This window comes from Grampus griseus, assembly GCF_964374135.1.
Source record: "Grampus griseus genome assembly, chromosome: 11".
NCBI lineage: Eukaryota > Metazoa > Chordata > Mammalia > Artiodactyla > Delphinidae > Grampus > Grampus griseus.
In genome coordinates, this window is record NC_139005.1 from 8746591 (window position 1) to 8761869 (window position 15279).

General features: G+C 47.9%; 1 protein-coding gene across 2 annotated transcripts in view; it reads left to right on the plus strand.

The window, feature by feature from the left end:
- ETV6 (ETS variant transcription factor 6) overlaps nucleotides 1-15279 on the plus strand; it is a 240274-nt gene that overhangs the window by 216753 nt on the left and 8242 nt on the right. The window contains exons 5-6 of one of the 2 annotated variants that reach the window (XM_082665318.1): nucleotides 972-1517; nucleotides 13282-13424. In XM_082665318.1, coding sequence (XP_082521444.1) covers nucleotides 972-1517; nucleotides 13282-13424 — 689 coding nt within the window. The remainder of the gene's footprint in view (nucleotides 1-971; nucleotides 1518-13281; nucleotides 13425-15279) is intronic. The other variant, XM_082665319.1, reaches the window with a different exon arrangement.

Sequence of the window (15279 nt, forward strand, 5' to 3'; positions counted from 1 at the left end):
CTCAGAAACAAAATGATCCTCAATGTTCTCTCAGGTACAAGATTGTTATTATGTAAATTAGGCCCACTGTGCACGCTTAGAGCAGGTTTTTTGTTTTTGTTTTTTTTTTGGCGGTACGCGGCCCTCTCACCGTTGTGGCCTCTCTCGTTGCGGAGCACAGGCTCCGGACGCGCAGGCTCAGCGGCCATGGCTCACGGGCCCAGCCGCTCCGCGGCATGTGGGATCCTCCCGGACCGGGGCACGAACCTGCGTCCCCTGCATCGGCAGGCGGACTCTCAACCACTGCACCACCAGGGAGGCCCTAGAGCAGGTTTTGATGTGACTTTCCCCCCTAGTTTCTACATAGCAGAGAAGCAGATATTCTAATGGGTACATAAGGTTCTAGAATCTTACTGGAATCTAACTGGCTGGGTGACCTTGGGTAAGTTGCTTAACTTCTTTATGCCTCCTTTTTCTCTCCGGTTAAACAGGAGTAACAGTAGTATCTTCTGCTTAGGTGTGTTATAAACTTTAAACAATATAATCCAGTATGTAGGATATATAGTAATTGCTTTATTATTATCATCATTATCGTTAATACCAACAACTGGAGGTAGAGAATATGAAAGTTGGGTTATGAAAAGTCAGTGAAAACATTTAGAGAAAAACCCTTAAGGACCCCAAAAGCCATGTTGAAGTGTCGAGTAACAAAAAGATAAAGAATGAACGTGTGGCTTCCTTGTGTTTATAAGCCACTAGTAGGTGATTAATGGAATGTCTGTAGACATTTTTTGCTTGTCCACTGGCAGGAAAAGAATTTCGAGTATGTGCACTTTAATTTTTTTAAAGCGGTGAAAAAGAGCCTGCGTCCCGGGAAGAAAGGTGCTCCTGCAAGCTCACGTGCTCCACTGTCGCCACCTTTAGGACCGCAGTGAGGTGCCTCCCCTGACCGTCCAGCAGGGTCTCTGACTGTCCTTCCCTCTGCTCCACAGATAACTGTGTCCAGAGGACCCCGAGGCCGTCGGTGGAGAACGTACACCACAACCCTCCCACCATTGAACTGTTGCACCGTTCCAGGTCACCCATCACGACAAACCACCGGCCTTCTCCCGACCCCGAGCAGCGGCCCCTCCGGTCCCCCCTGGACAACATGATCCGCCGCCTCTCCCCGGCCGAGAGGGCCCAGGGACCGAGGCTCCACCAGGAGAACAACCACCAGGAGTCCTACCCCCTGTCAGTGTCTCCCATGGAGAATAATCACTGCCCGCCGTCCTCCGAGCCCCACCAGAAGCCCTCCAGCCCCCGGCAGGAGAGCACGCGGGTGATCCAGCTGATGCCCAGTCCCATCATGCACCCTCTGATCCTGAACCCCCGGCACTCCGTGGATTTCAAGCAGTCCCGGCTCTCCGAGGACGGGCTGCACCGGGAAGGGAAACCCATCAACCTCTCCCATCGGGAAGACCTGGCATACATGAACCACATCATGGTCTCCGTCTCCCCGCCCGAGGAGCACGCCATGCCCATCGGGAGGATAGCAGGTGAGTGAGCGCTGCCCTTGCCGCACGCCAGCCTCGAGCTCCCTTGGGGCCTCACGCTGTCCCAATGAGGTGCCCTCCAAGGCTCTGGGAGGCCGAGTGGCGGCTTCTGCCTGCAGGAGGCGGCATCCTTAATGGGCTAGTTCATGAGCCACGGGGCTGGAGGAGTTACGCGCCTCCTAAGTGTTAAGAGACAAACGTCCTCCATCCAGCTTACGAGGGGAGTCACATCAGAGTCGCGGCTGAGCAAAAACATTTGAAATCAAAGGTTTATGAGCATGTTAATGGCCCTGTCCCGAAGTTTCCAGCGGCTAATTAACGTGCAGACGCAGCATAAAGAACCTTTGTCTCAGATGCAGGCTTGTAATTCCATCCTCTGCACAGCAACCCCACGTAGCCTTCACCTTGGGAGGGGGTAGGAGAGAAAAGCAGGATTAGGGTGTTGGAGTCTGGTGTTGCTGTGTCATTTGGACAGAGGAAACCACTCCCGAATTCTTTCCCTTCTATGCTGACAAGCCCAAATTTACTCCCCTAAGACGAGAAACCAGTGGAAACCAGTGAAAAAAATCACCACATTGTATTTTTGCTAGCCCGCCCATAATTTACATGAAGTCATTTTCCAGAAGCTTATAATCCTCTAACCTCTTGGCAAAGTTAACTCTTTTCCTAGAGCTTCTCTCCATTCACGAGACATTTTTGGAGCACCTGCTGTGCACAGATAAATGCACTGGGAAGTAGGGGACACGGAGCTGATATAACACTTATTATTTCCTCAAGGGATTTAAATTTTACTAGGAGAGACAGATGTGAAAACCACTAAGCTCCAAGGCAGAAGGAAATAAGCCCTCTGCCCCGTCCAGTCAATGCACAAGCATTTATTGAATACCTACTGTATGCGAGGATAATTCAGTGCCGTGGAACCAGTGCAGAGAGAAGGGGTATTTTGACTGGAGGAACTGAGGAAGGGTGGTAGCTCGATGCTGAAGGTGATTATGGGTCCAGTAATGGGAGGGAGACACGAAGACAGGAGAGAGGTCAGAACTATTCAGGGAAAGGTGAGTCGTGCCCCTTCCTCCTTGGGCTGATGCCGCAGGAGCGAGCTCCAGCGGAAGCTCGGGCTGGAGCAGTGCTCACGACACCATGACGACACAGGCCCTAAGGCTGCTTTACTTCTGCCTTGACTCGTCCCTTTTTTATTTAAGTCATTTGTTTCTAAATTCTTCTCTGGTCCCAAGGGCACCTCCAATGTCACCTCAATTTTATCATTATAAATAACTTACATAAGGAATGTTGGATCAAGAAAATCAAATGGCCAAGAGCTATGACGTGTTTCAAAAACACCATGAAAAATGAAATGATGTATGCTTGGAATGTGATCCAGAAGCACCCCACAGGGTTGGGAGTGAGGAACGGGTGGGGTGTACGTAAAACGTTAGTCACAAGCTCATGGCTGTATGGCGGGGGGTCGGGTGCACCGGGGTTTACATTACTGTTCCGTCTACTTTTACATAAAGGTTTTTTTTAATAATGGAAAAAAGAGAAACTATGAAAAGAAAGGACGGGGATAAGGTAGCAAAGAGCTTATTGTGGCAAAGCATGTGCATTTCCCCAGATAACTGGAGGAGGAGGAAGGGGCCAGTATATTCCTGTGAATGATATAAATGACCTGTCTTGGACGTTCTAGGCTTTCTTTCTTGTCTGTATACGCCCTGCTTGTTTCTTGCATGGTCTGTGCAACAGTTCTGGACATTTTGTGGATACTTTCTACTTGTTTATAATCCTCAGAATAGCTCTTCGAGGTAGCCTATCATTGCTCTATCCATTTTATATGCAAGGGTCGTTTACAGGGGAAACCACAGAGGAAACTGAACGGCAGAGAAGCAGAGGTCACATAGGGGCTGGCGGATGAGGCTGCAGGACAGCCCTTGCCGCGCCGTTGGCTGCTATCTCTTGGGCTGCCCTTGCTACCCCTGCATTCCTAATCACGATCTGTCTTGTCCACCTCCTCTGTGACGCTGTTTTTGCCACAGACTTCTTAGGAATCCAAGATAAGCCCCATGTGTCAAGTTAAATTGTTCAGGCTTAGAGCTGTTTTTCCCTGGTTTAGTAGGTCTGGAAATTTTTTAATATGGCTCTCTTAAAAACTGTGCTACTCTATTGGTATATTCAAAAGTTCCATCATCTCCACATGTCTGTCTTCGCTAATTTAACCAGATCCAGGATTAGCTGATGTAACCAAAAGGCACTGTTTTTCTCAAGGGTGAAACGAGAGAGAAGTCTACGATCTGACATTTAGTCTTGATACTGTGACCCTCTGAACAGTGCTCATCACAGTTCCAGGCTTGTTTCTCATTTGGGGTGTCCCTGTCTCTCCACTCCAACCCTTTGGGTGTCTTTTTGGACTACTCAGATCCTCGTAGAATTGATTCTTCATTTACTGGAAGTCGAATTCATTGGGTGATTCCTATGTACGATGTAAAGTTCCGTCATTATTGAACGGCCATAAAAGTCCTTCAGATCTCTATAAAGCAGCTTTTATATGGGAAAACGTAGCTTTTCAAATGAGCCCAGAGGGCACTGAAGGTGCTGCTGTGTGTCACACTGACACATACCATAGCTGGAGGATATGGATAAGAACACCACTACTGGTGCATGTGCATCAAAGTAAATCACGCATCATTTGCTCGGGTGCTCCCGGGTGTGTGCCTCTGGACGCCTTCTGTGTTTGCAGCACTGTTCCGCATTCATGGGGCTGGAGTGTTCCAGGAGATGTAAGACACAGTCTTCGTCATGAAACAGCCGTAGACAATGAGCTACAAGTGCAGCTTGTGGTGTCTTCCAAGGACTCCGACTAAGTGCTGTAGGAGGCTGGAGTAGAGGTGTCAGGAAGGCTTCATGGAGGGGCTGGCTTTTAGCTAGATGAATGCTTAGAATATGGACAAGTGGAGATTAAAGAAAAAGAGGTCATTCCAAATGGAGAAAACTCCAAAACAATGTAAGGCCTAGTATATCTGTTCTATTTCAGATAGAAATGTAAAGTCAAGAATCCAGGTTCATTTAAAAAATCCACCATATTTTAGCAATTCTTTCTTTTTTTCACACTTTAGTATCTATGAAATTGGGAGGCATCACACAATTAAGAGGCCCCATGCAAAGTTATGATGGTTCACTTAGGTATTTACCTGGCGGAAAATCTAAAATAGTCAATGAAAGAAATCCAGGAGGTAGCTGACAGTTTAAACACAAACCACAAATTGAAATAGAAACACACAGCTTATCTTGAAAGGTGTTGCTTATTTTTCAAGGAATAAGAAGGACTGTTGTTGAGTTTAACAAGCTGCAGGGGCTGGCATTTGTGGGAGAGAGTTTAACGTAGGACAGAGTGAGAGAAGATTCCGGGGTTCTATTTTTTAATTGAACAGCCAGTGGTATGTGCAACACTGAGCAAGTTGCTTCTTTCTGTGCTCTTTTCTATTTATTGTCCTCAGGGAAGGACTGCTTGGTGGCGGGGGCATGGGGGAGCATCTGTCACCTCCTAACATTTTCTCAGCCCACAAACGTTTTACTGGCCTGTGTCTCGCCAACCTGTTTCATAGCCAAAGAGTGGTACTGGCGGTGAGTGCCGTAAATTGAAGGGTAGCCCAGGTGATGCTGTGTTTTCAGTATATGTTGAAAATAATTCTTAGAACTTGGTGGTTTCAAAGCTAGAAGGGTCTTTTACAGATGAAGACACGTCCAGTGTTCAGCCTCCAGCTTCAACCCCTCTTCTTTCCAGCACACTTGTTTCCTTGGGACCGGGGACTGGAAATGCAGGCCTGTGGGCCAAATCAGCCACCGCCTGTTTTTGTAAATCCAATTTCACTGGCGCACGGCCACACCCACTCACTCAGTATTGTCTGTGGCTGCCTTGGCAGGGCTGAGGAGTTGCAGCAGAGACTGGACTAAAATATTTACTGATTGGCCTTTTACAGAAAAAGTCCACCGCTCCCCGTTCTACGCAACTGCCTGCTTGTATCAGTCACAGGTGTAGAAAATGCCGTCCCTGCTCTCAAGGAAGGACTCGCACCTCAGAGAATGAGGCACGCCTAAGACGCGGAGGCAACAGTGGCTGATGTAGGAAGGAGCTGAGTTCTAGACGGCAGGCTGAGGGCCGAGTAGCCCGGAGTAGTTGCAATGACATCATTAGCATAAGTAAAATACAGCTGGGGAAAGTAAAGTGTAGCTCTGCATACCTGAACTATGTCAAGATTATTCATTCAAAAATTAACACGTGGGCTTCCCTGGTGGCACAGTGGTTGAGAGTCTGCCTGCTGATGCAGGAGACATGGGTTCACGCCCCGGTCTGGGAGGATCCCACATGCCGCAGAACGGCTGGCCCCGTGAGCCAAGGCCGCTGATCCTGTGTGTCCAGAGGCTTGCTCCGCAATGGGAGAGGCCACAACAGTGAGAGGCCCGCGTACCGCAAAAAAAAAAAATTAACACGTATCTCTGTGCGCCAGGCGTTTCTCTAGGTGATAGGGCGCAGCATCTCTAAATGCCAAATGTTGTGTCTTCGCTGGCACAAGGCAATAATCCCTCTTACTTTACGCCATCAGACAAACTATGCTCCCTGCTTTGGTTTTCACTGTATAGACAGCTCCGTTTTCAAAGAAAAAAACTGAAGTCATTTTGGCTTTCTCTTAAACTTCAATTCCGTTAAAACCTGAGTTACCAGACTTCCTATCTGCGTGTCCCTTCCTTGGACTTAATCCAAAAATCTGCTAAAGGGAGGAAGATTCAGCGGCAACCTGGTTTATCATCCACTCGTAGCCGTTCATCTGCTCCACAGAAGTGCGGACTTTAAGAGGTCTGTACAGGTTTGGTTGTTCAAAGTCCACGGACCATCCAGAAAGAGAGTATTTCTTCTCTTGTGCTCATCTCACAACTCTTGCTCTCTTGATTTTCTTTGCGAACGTCAACTTCTTCACGGTCTGTGAGGCTATCATTGGTGAGTGGATCTTACAGCAGATAAAACAGATCCCACACCCCACCCCCAGACCCTGTACCCTTCACTTGCAACCCTCTGATAACGCCTGGCCTGGCGATCTTTCAGATCCTCAAAGAGACTGAAAACAAATATATGTGTGTTATCTCTCAGGGTGACATTTTTAATAGAAACAAAAGGATTCTCCTCGAGGAGACACTCGTTTGTCACCTGGCTTGAGCACTGTACACTCTTGATTTGGTTTTACTGACTGGATGGGTTCTGTGTACACAGAAATTCAATCCTGGGAGCCTCTGATCGGACGTCAGATGCAGGCACCTAAGCCTGAGACACCAGGGCCAGCAGCTAGGGGCTCACCTCAGGGCTCCCAGGCTGGGGGGAGTCACACTGCCCCCTGCCCCCTTGTATCCATCTCTGCTTCTTCCCCAGTGGTATCTGATGGTGACATGGTTTCCAATGAGGCACGTGGACTTTTATTTTCTTGTATAAATGAGCCTCAGGAGCAACCCCGCAGGGAAGAAGACATCATAAAAGCGAAGCCTAAATGGACTGTGTGAGCGATGGAGGGCGGTGTCAGCCCCAGGCCTTTGCAGTAAGGTGTGGTGGTGTGCATGCGTGTGTGCGCCTCTGCACACACACGCGCGCGCGTGTAAATATTGTGTTTGGAAAAAAGGACAGGATCGTGGGATGTCTCCGTAAGCCAGGGGGGCTCGGGGTTTTAGGGCCAGCTGGCGGAGCTGTGTCCTCCCATGCTGTCTCAGGCAGAGAACTCTCTATGGTTCCCGGCCCAGGCCCTTCATCCACAGCCAGAGGGAGGGTTCCAGGTAGCACTGTGGGCCTGTGGGAAAGCATGGACTCTGGAGCCAACAGGATTAGAATCTAGCCCTTGTCTCCCAAGCAGAGGTATTTAAGGTCCCTGAAGCCTGGTTTCTTTACCCATAATAATGATCATACTAATACTCATTTCTGGGCACTTTTGAGCACTAAAGAGACAATATGCAAACATTAGCACGAGCAGGGTAATTTCTAAGGCTTAGTCAGTGTCCCTCCTGTGCGCCGTTTCTCTCTGCTCTGCTCCAGGGCCGCAGAGAGGAGAGCAGTGGTTATGGCCAGCACCATTGCCCACCGGAGCGGGTGCAGGGCCTTAACCCACAAGGCCTGTGTCTGGGCATTTGTTCTAAGTGATGTTGGCCTGAAAAGTGCACCCCTTCAGGGAACCCTAGTTTCCTTACTTCCTTGGAGATGAACTTCTTCACTCCCGCTCACCTCCTCTGAGGCTTGGCCCGCTGTCTGTATTTGGAGGAGGTGGAGGGGACCCTTGGAGAGGACAGAGTCCTTCGCCCCGACGGGAATGTCCCAAGGTGCCAGACTTCTCTCGCTCTGCCTGAGTCACTGCACTTTATTTTTCATGGTGGGCCACTGGGAAATCAAGAAGAGAAGGGAAGTTTCAGGATGGCTTTTTTAAAAGATAAAACAGTACCAGCACAGTAACTTGTAGAAAATAATAGAAGGGGATTAAGGAGACTGGAAATGCCAGTTTGTTTGCGGGCCTGCATTTCTGTAACAGCGTCCCTGTGTCCCAGCAGTCTGCCTCCACGCCTGAGGGAGGAGGGATGCGTCTGACTGGGCTTTAGCTGGGGGCTTGGTCTCTGCGTTTCCCAGCCTCGCTCTACACCTCCTGCAACCAAAGGGGAAAAGGTTCAGCGGTGTTTGTTTGCAGCGGCGGCCCCTCCGCCCCGACGAAGCCAGGGAGCATAGGTCTGTATTCTCTGCCTCAGCTTCTCCCTCTCGCAGCTTGCTGCCGTGCACATACGGCTTCCGTTTTCCTAAGCCACAGCAAAGCACAAGCAGGCACCCATTGGAAACACACCTCTGCGTATCAACACAGGGCTGGCTGCGCTGGATGTATCAGCTGTCTGCTTCTAGGTAATGGCTGATCTAGAATTGAGGAGGAAAACAAGAACACAAAAAAACCCTGCAGATAGCCCCCCTGCATGTTGGAAAACCCGTGCTTCCATAGCAGGGCTTCTCAAGCTGGGCGCTCTTGCTATTTGGGCCAAATAATTCTTCGTTGCCGGGGAGGAGTTCTTTTGTGCATTATAAGATTTTTAGCAGCATCCCTGGCCTCTACTCGCCGGATGCTAATAGCATCCTCCACCCCAGTTGTGACAACCAAAATGGTCACAGACATGGTAGAACACCACCTAGGAGGCAAGACTGCCCCTAGTTTAGAACCACTGCTATAAGCAGAGAGAGAAGCACCTTTTTATTTTGGGTGTTACGGACCCATTTTGTTCCTGAACCTGAAATAAATTTATTAGTTTTTCATAATAAATTTAAAGCAATGAAACAGGAACGCTAGGCCTCTCCTTGTTGGTGATTATATCCACAGAACTGCAGTTTACAGACCTTCACTTAAAATTCCATTTGGGCAGTTAAAACAACAAAAAAATTTCTTTCTTCGATGCTTTCCTGAAATTTGAATTTCGGGAAATTCAAATAACTTGTCGATAACTGGACTTGCCCACTCAGATCTTTTCAACATCAGTTTTGTCTAGCATGGTTTTCTAGGTTGTTTTTTTTTTCCTTTAGAAACCATGTTGGTTATGTGTGAATTGCCCATCTTTTTACAGTCTCTGTTCAATAAGCTTGTACAAGGAGTCTCTGGTAAGAGACTGGTGTGGGAGGGAAAATATTTCTCCCTAACCACAGGAAGGGATATATATTTTTTTTAGCAATGCCTTTTAACTGTGGATGCCCAGGGTACCTCACCCAGCAGGAAAGAGAGAGAACTCTCTTTCTGCAATTGGAAAATAACACTTCACTCGAGCTAATAAACCCTTTCATGAGCTTCCTCTCATGGAAGAGACAATCCAAATCAGGAACTTTTGTTTAAAATTCCCACATGCCTTGACAGAGAAGGCCCTTTAGTTTAAGACACATGCAGCTAAAATTAGTGAAGGCCTTGTGATTGATATAAGATATTTTTCACATGCATGTTCAAGTGTTTTGTAATGGGATGAACTTTGGGTGCATTTTATTATATAGTATTAAGCATTTTTATCAGTGATCAGAAAACACCGTATCTGTGCAGACACAGATGGATTTTGACAAAGCTGAAAAACTCCTGGTGGGTCATGGCAACAGCCTCCAGAGGACCTGGGAACTAAAAGGCATCTGCCTTTTATTTAACTAAAATCTTAAAAAACAAAAATAACTCAGACGCTTGAACTTCGATTGTAGGAAAAAAAAGAAAAAAAAGTTGCGTGGTCAGGCAGTTTTCTTTTTTTATCATCTGGCATAATTTTTAACTAAAGAAACAATAGAATCAATAGTGTTATAAAAAGCCACTTATACTCTGAGCTCGAAACAACTACTTTATGCCAGAAAATTCCTGTTGCTACCTCTGTCAGTGACTGAGTAATTCAGTATGTCTTGAATGTCAATATATTTTTATTACTCTGCTAAAGTTGGCTTCGCTGGATTAAATGTCGTTTAAAATGATCAATTGGCCCCTTGTTTGGGGTTATTTTCACATTGATGAAAGGGAAAAGTTTGCAAGATACAAGTGTTCCTGCAACTCACAGGTAAAGTCTGTTCTTTGGTAAGCCCTGCCCTTCATTTACCAACCAACCAAACACAGATCACATTCTAGATTTTTTTCAGTAAATGATTTACGACATAAAGGTCTCGGTTCGATGCCTCTGAAGAACCAGCATGGTAGGTACCCAGCGCTGGTTAAGCCCTTACTTTGAGCAACGGTAAAATGGTTTTAAATGGAAACCATTTTTTAAGTGCGAACCAACGGAAAATGGTTCGCACTTCACCATTTTATGAGACACAGAATGTCCAAAGCAGTAAAAAGAGAAGCCACAGAAACAATGAAAGTGAAAATCCCTCAGCAGATGGTGTTAAGACAACACTCACTTTGCATTTTAGCTCCAGGAAGTCTTAGAGGTGAGGGACTGCCAATATATTGCTCACCTTCCGGTGGGCAGAAGTTCCTTCCATCAAACTGCAAAAGACAACCAGATCAGTTTGTTTAATTATTAAATTGTGTTCAAATGATCCACTCTAGAGAATCACATTGCCAGTCCAGATGCATCCGAAAGGTGTCATGAAGCCTCTTGGTGGTAAAAAGGATTGTAACCCTGTCAGGAAACACGGAGACGCTGCTATACCTTTGTTCCTCCTAGTAGACTGGCATTTTGTGTGATAATATGTGGTCTTGCCAGATGGTTTCTACTTGCAAGAGCTTGTGGGAAATTAAAATGCATCTGCCATTTGATAGTAACCAAAAAACTGGACCATTAAACCGCATCTCAGTTCTCTGTTTTCCCACCTGTACTAAAAACGATGTAAGACAAGGAGGTGGCAGAGAGGGAGAAAGACACTGCCTACTTCACTGCTTTGCCTACAGCCGCCCTCTTACAAGTGCCTTAAAAATGAGCTCGATTATTCTCAGCGTGAGATGGTGTGTGGCACTCACCTCTCAAGGTGCTTCCTGATGCTGGGACTGGGCCCCTTGCTGCTCCTCGGTGCCCCCTTCTGGCGACCAAGAGGGCCGCGGCAGGCAGGGATGATAATAGAATCTCTGGTCAGCTTCCCTTAGCGTAGGGTTCAGGCTCCAGGAGTCATCCTTCTAAGAAGGACACCACGGGTCCTTTTCTGAAACAGAAGAAACCACACGTCACATTAATTTTTAGACACAGATCAATCGGGGGGAAAAAGGATACAGTAAGGGGTACTGAAGATGTATGGTCATTTTAAGTTTCATGGTAGTTCCTTAAAAGATTAAGCCTCCTGGAAAATGCCACATTTTATGCCAGTTCCTTCTGCTGTTCAGCGAGAAAGCTGGATTGCACGAAGGACACACTCAGAGTTAAAGCTTGCTTGGAAAAGTCCTTGACTAATAGTTACCTGTTAACCCTCTTCTCTGAGAATAGACGTCTCAGCACAGGACGTGTGGCACAGCGCGGGCTCCAGACTCCGACTTGTGTCACTCACGAGCTGGGCCTTTGAGCCAATGACCAAACCCGCTAAGCCCCAGCTTCCTTGGCCATAAAATAGGAAGAGCAACAGCGCTGGCCTCAGCAGGTGCCCTAAGGGTCAGAGGCAAGCCGGCTGGTAGAACACACAGCCCAGTGCCTGCAAACTGCATCCAGCAATCGCTGTTGTTATTGTTTTCCTTACTTTCTCTTCACTCACATCATCGCTCGTACAGTAATCCTGGAGAGAGTCGACGTTGTTAGTCCCCTTTCCTAAAGGAGGACACGGAACCTCAGGGAGATTTAGGAAACTTGCCCGAGGTGACCTGACTCGTTTCCTCTTGTAAGTATGTGCCAGAGGAGGGCGTGTCGCATTCTCTGGGAGGTGAATGTTTGGCTCGCTCTGAAACAGTCCACGTTGGGATTGGACATTCCCCACCCAGGTGTGCCAGGCCTCACCCAACATAAGGAAGTAAGGAAATCGGCACCTTACGGTGCAGGAGCCCCAGAGTTCAAATCCCGGTGACCTCGGGCACGAGAGGATTAGAAAGGATGCAGTGTGTATAGTGAGGATTAGAAATAACGCTTGCAAAGTGCGGGACACATACACGGTGTTCAACAAAACTAATCGTTTACGACCAGCCATGCTGGCTAGGGCTCATCAAAGCTCCCAGAAGCACACCTGGGGGTCGAGGCCAGTCCTGCATCAACTAGACTTAGAAAGTCCGCATCCGCTCCCATCCACCTATCCAGGCTGTGCTAGGGGCCCAGCCACACCCGGTTCCGGCACTAATCCAGACAGCACTGGAACAGGGCAGAGGCGTGCAGCCTGCAGCTTCCGTTTCAATTCGCCGATCCACAGCCCAAGGTCGAGGCCTCGCCAGCGCCTGGCCTGCACACAGAAAGATCTGTTGCCCGACCAAGCGATGCAGCATCAGTTTTGCACATGGAGAAAGGATTCTCTGCACTGGCTTCCTCTCTACACTGATTCCATTATAGTAAAGCAATTTTTAAAACCTCCGAAGTAGCTATAACGGGACTATCTACATTCTTTCTAAAGACCATGCTGGCCATGGTTCCCACGGTCACAGTCCCCAAACCACAGGGGTCTTCTTCCCCCACAGCCTTTCACGCATCGTGGTGCTTTTTCTGCCATTTTTCAGCCGGCCTCAAGCGTCACGTCTTTATCTGTTGAGTATCACCCTCCAAAGTAACCTTTAGCGCCCCACCGTTGACACCACATTGCTCTCTCCGAACACGAGCACACCCTTTCTTTGCCCTTTGACCTGCCGGCGTGTCTTCAGCCCCTTTTCAGAACCAATTCATTTCCAGTTAGAGCTTGTTCTGTCCCTTCTGTGGGCTCTGCTCAAGTTCAGGTCATTGGTCATGACCGTGGACCAGTCCCTTCCTCTCTCCAGGTCTCTGTGTCCTCATGTGAGCGGGGAAATTCTGGGCCCGGACAGTCCCGAAGGCCTCCACAGGTCAAAGGTTGCATCTCACAGGTCTCTCTGTACCTTGCTCTCCTCACTATGAAACGAGGATGTGTTTTTGTTTTCGTTTTGGCCGAGTGGCTTGCGGGATCTTATTTCCCCAACCAGGGATCAAACCCAGGCCCCTCAGCAGTGAAAGTGCGGCATCCTAACCCCTGGACCGCCAGGGAATTCCCCAAACGAGGAAGTTAGACAGTCCATCCAAAGGAGGCAAGAGCGGTTACTCGATTATTTTCTGATTCTTGCTCTTAGTACTTCAACAAGCAACCTTGTCAACAGTGTTTTCTTGCCCTTTTCCTCTGTAGACTGTAGACTGCTTTGGGATTACGTCTATCAGTTGCTTTCTGACAGCCGGTACGAAAACTTCATCCGATGGGAGGACAAAGAATCGAAAATATTCCGGATAGTGGATCCCAATGGACTGGCTCGACTGTGGGGAAACCATAAGGTAAAAGGGCATCAGATATTCGTTCTATAAAGTAGGGCCAAGATCTAGTCTTCGTCCCTGGGTTGGAGGATAGTTGTCTGTCTTCTGCTTCCTGTCTGCCCGTAATTATTTAGTTTCCTCCTCACTGGACAATTAGTTGCAAAGGGGAGGAAATCATTAAAGATGCCCCTTGCCACTTGTTCCTTGTGCCAGGTGCCAGTTAAGTCTCCGGTCTGACAGGCCTCATTACGAGTAACCGTCACTCCTCTGCCTCGGCCTGGTCCTGCCACCCACGCCATCATTAGGAACTGGGTACCAGGGATGCACTGTGGCACTCTGTGACTCACAAGGGGGCTTTGGGAAGCGTCGCTTCTGTTCCGCTGGGTTAGAAACTTCCACGGTCGCAAAAGCCCAGTTCTACGTGGAAAATGCTTATCCTCTGACTTTAAAGCATCTCCTTGAAAAGCAAACAGTGCAAGAAGTCTGATGGCCCCTGCAGTTTTCCACCTTGGGAAGAGGGAATCGAATTTAAAAGATAAAGTCTTTTATAGTTAGGAAAACCATTAAAGTGCATAGATGTAAAAAGTGGGTGAAACAACCTTGACGTCCACTGATGGATGAATGGATAAAGAAACCATGCTGTATGCACACAATGGAATATTCTTCAGCCTTAAAAAAAAAGGAGCTTCTGCAGTGTGTGGCAACATGGATGAACCCTGAAGACGTGACGCTGAGTAAAGAAGCCAGTCACAGAAAGACAAATACTGCCTGATGCCACTTACTCGAAGTTAGAGCTAAAATAAGCAAATTCTTTGAGTCCAGGAGTGGACTGGTGTTGCCAGGGACTGGGGAGAGGGGGGAGATGGGAGTTACTAATCAAGGGCCATAAAGTTTCCATTAAACGAGATGAGTAAGTTCTAGAGATGTGCTGTAGGACACTGTACCTGTAGTGAACCCTGTATTAAGTGCTGTATTATGCACTTAAAAATTTAAGAGGGTAGATCTCATGGTCAGTGTTCTTATCACAGTAAAATAAAGTAAGATACACAGAGCAAAGAGTTCCCCTGCCAAAAAAAAAAGAAAAGAAAATTAAGATAAATCTGTATTCCTACTTAAAAAAAAAAAAGAGTCAGCAAGATCCAGGCCTGACCACAGACAGGTAGCCGTGGGGCACCAGGAAGGCCCAACTCCAGATCCGCCGAAGGAGAGGCAGGCCACAGGGGAGACACCGCTGAGCTCTGCCCCGGCTGCAGCCTTGGAGGATGGCAGCCTGCGCTCTGGCCCCGCCGTGGAGGACCTAGCAGAGGCTGTCGTGACCAAATATGGCTATACCCCACTGACACCATCCACCCTGTGAGTCACTGAGAAAAATCGCTCTGCAGCTCGCACAGGGTGCCCTCACCCCAGGGCTCGGAACAACTGTATTCTTGCTTCCATGACAGGAATTTAAACAAAAAAATCTCTTCCTTAAAATGACAAACCAGAAACACAAGCCTGAGAAAGGTCACTGTAAAAATAAAAAATTTTTTTTAAAAAAAGGAAAAAAGGAAGAGAAATCCTCTGTGGGTCAGAAGGTGAAGGATGACCCCCAGATAGGGGAAACTGCAGGAAATTCCTCGGGCACAGCAGAGCGCAGTCCTGGGAGAGGAAGTCGGGGAGGCCGCTGCGGGATGTGTGCTTTGTTAGCTAGACTCACCTTAGGAGAAACCTCAGCGAGGACGTCTGTGAAAAAGCCCAGGGGTGGGCGTGGCAGGGAGCAGATTAGCAGGTGGCTTTCCCAACTGGCGGGGCCACAGAAGCAGATTTGAACAGCTGCTGCAGCGTCTTTTCTGAGGTTCGTTTCATTGTGTCTTTGTGCTTTTTTTCTCTCTTCCGC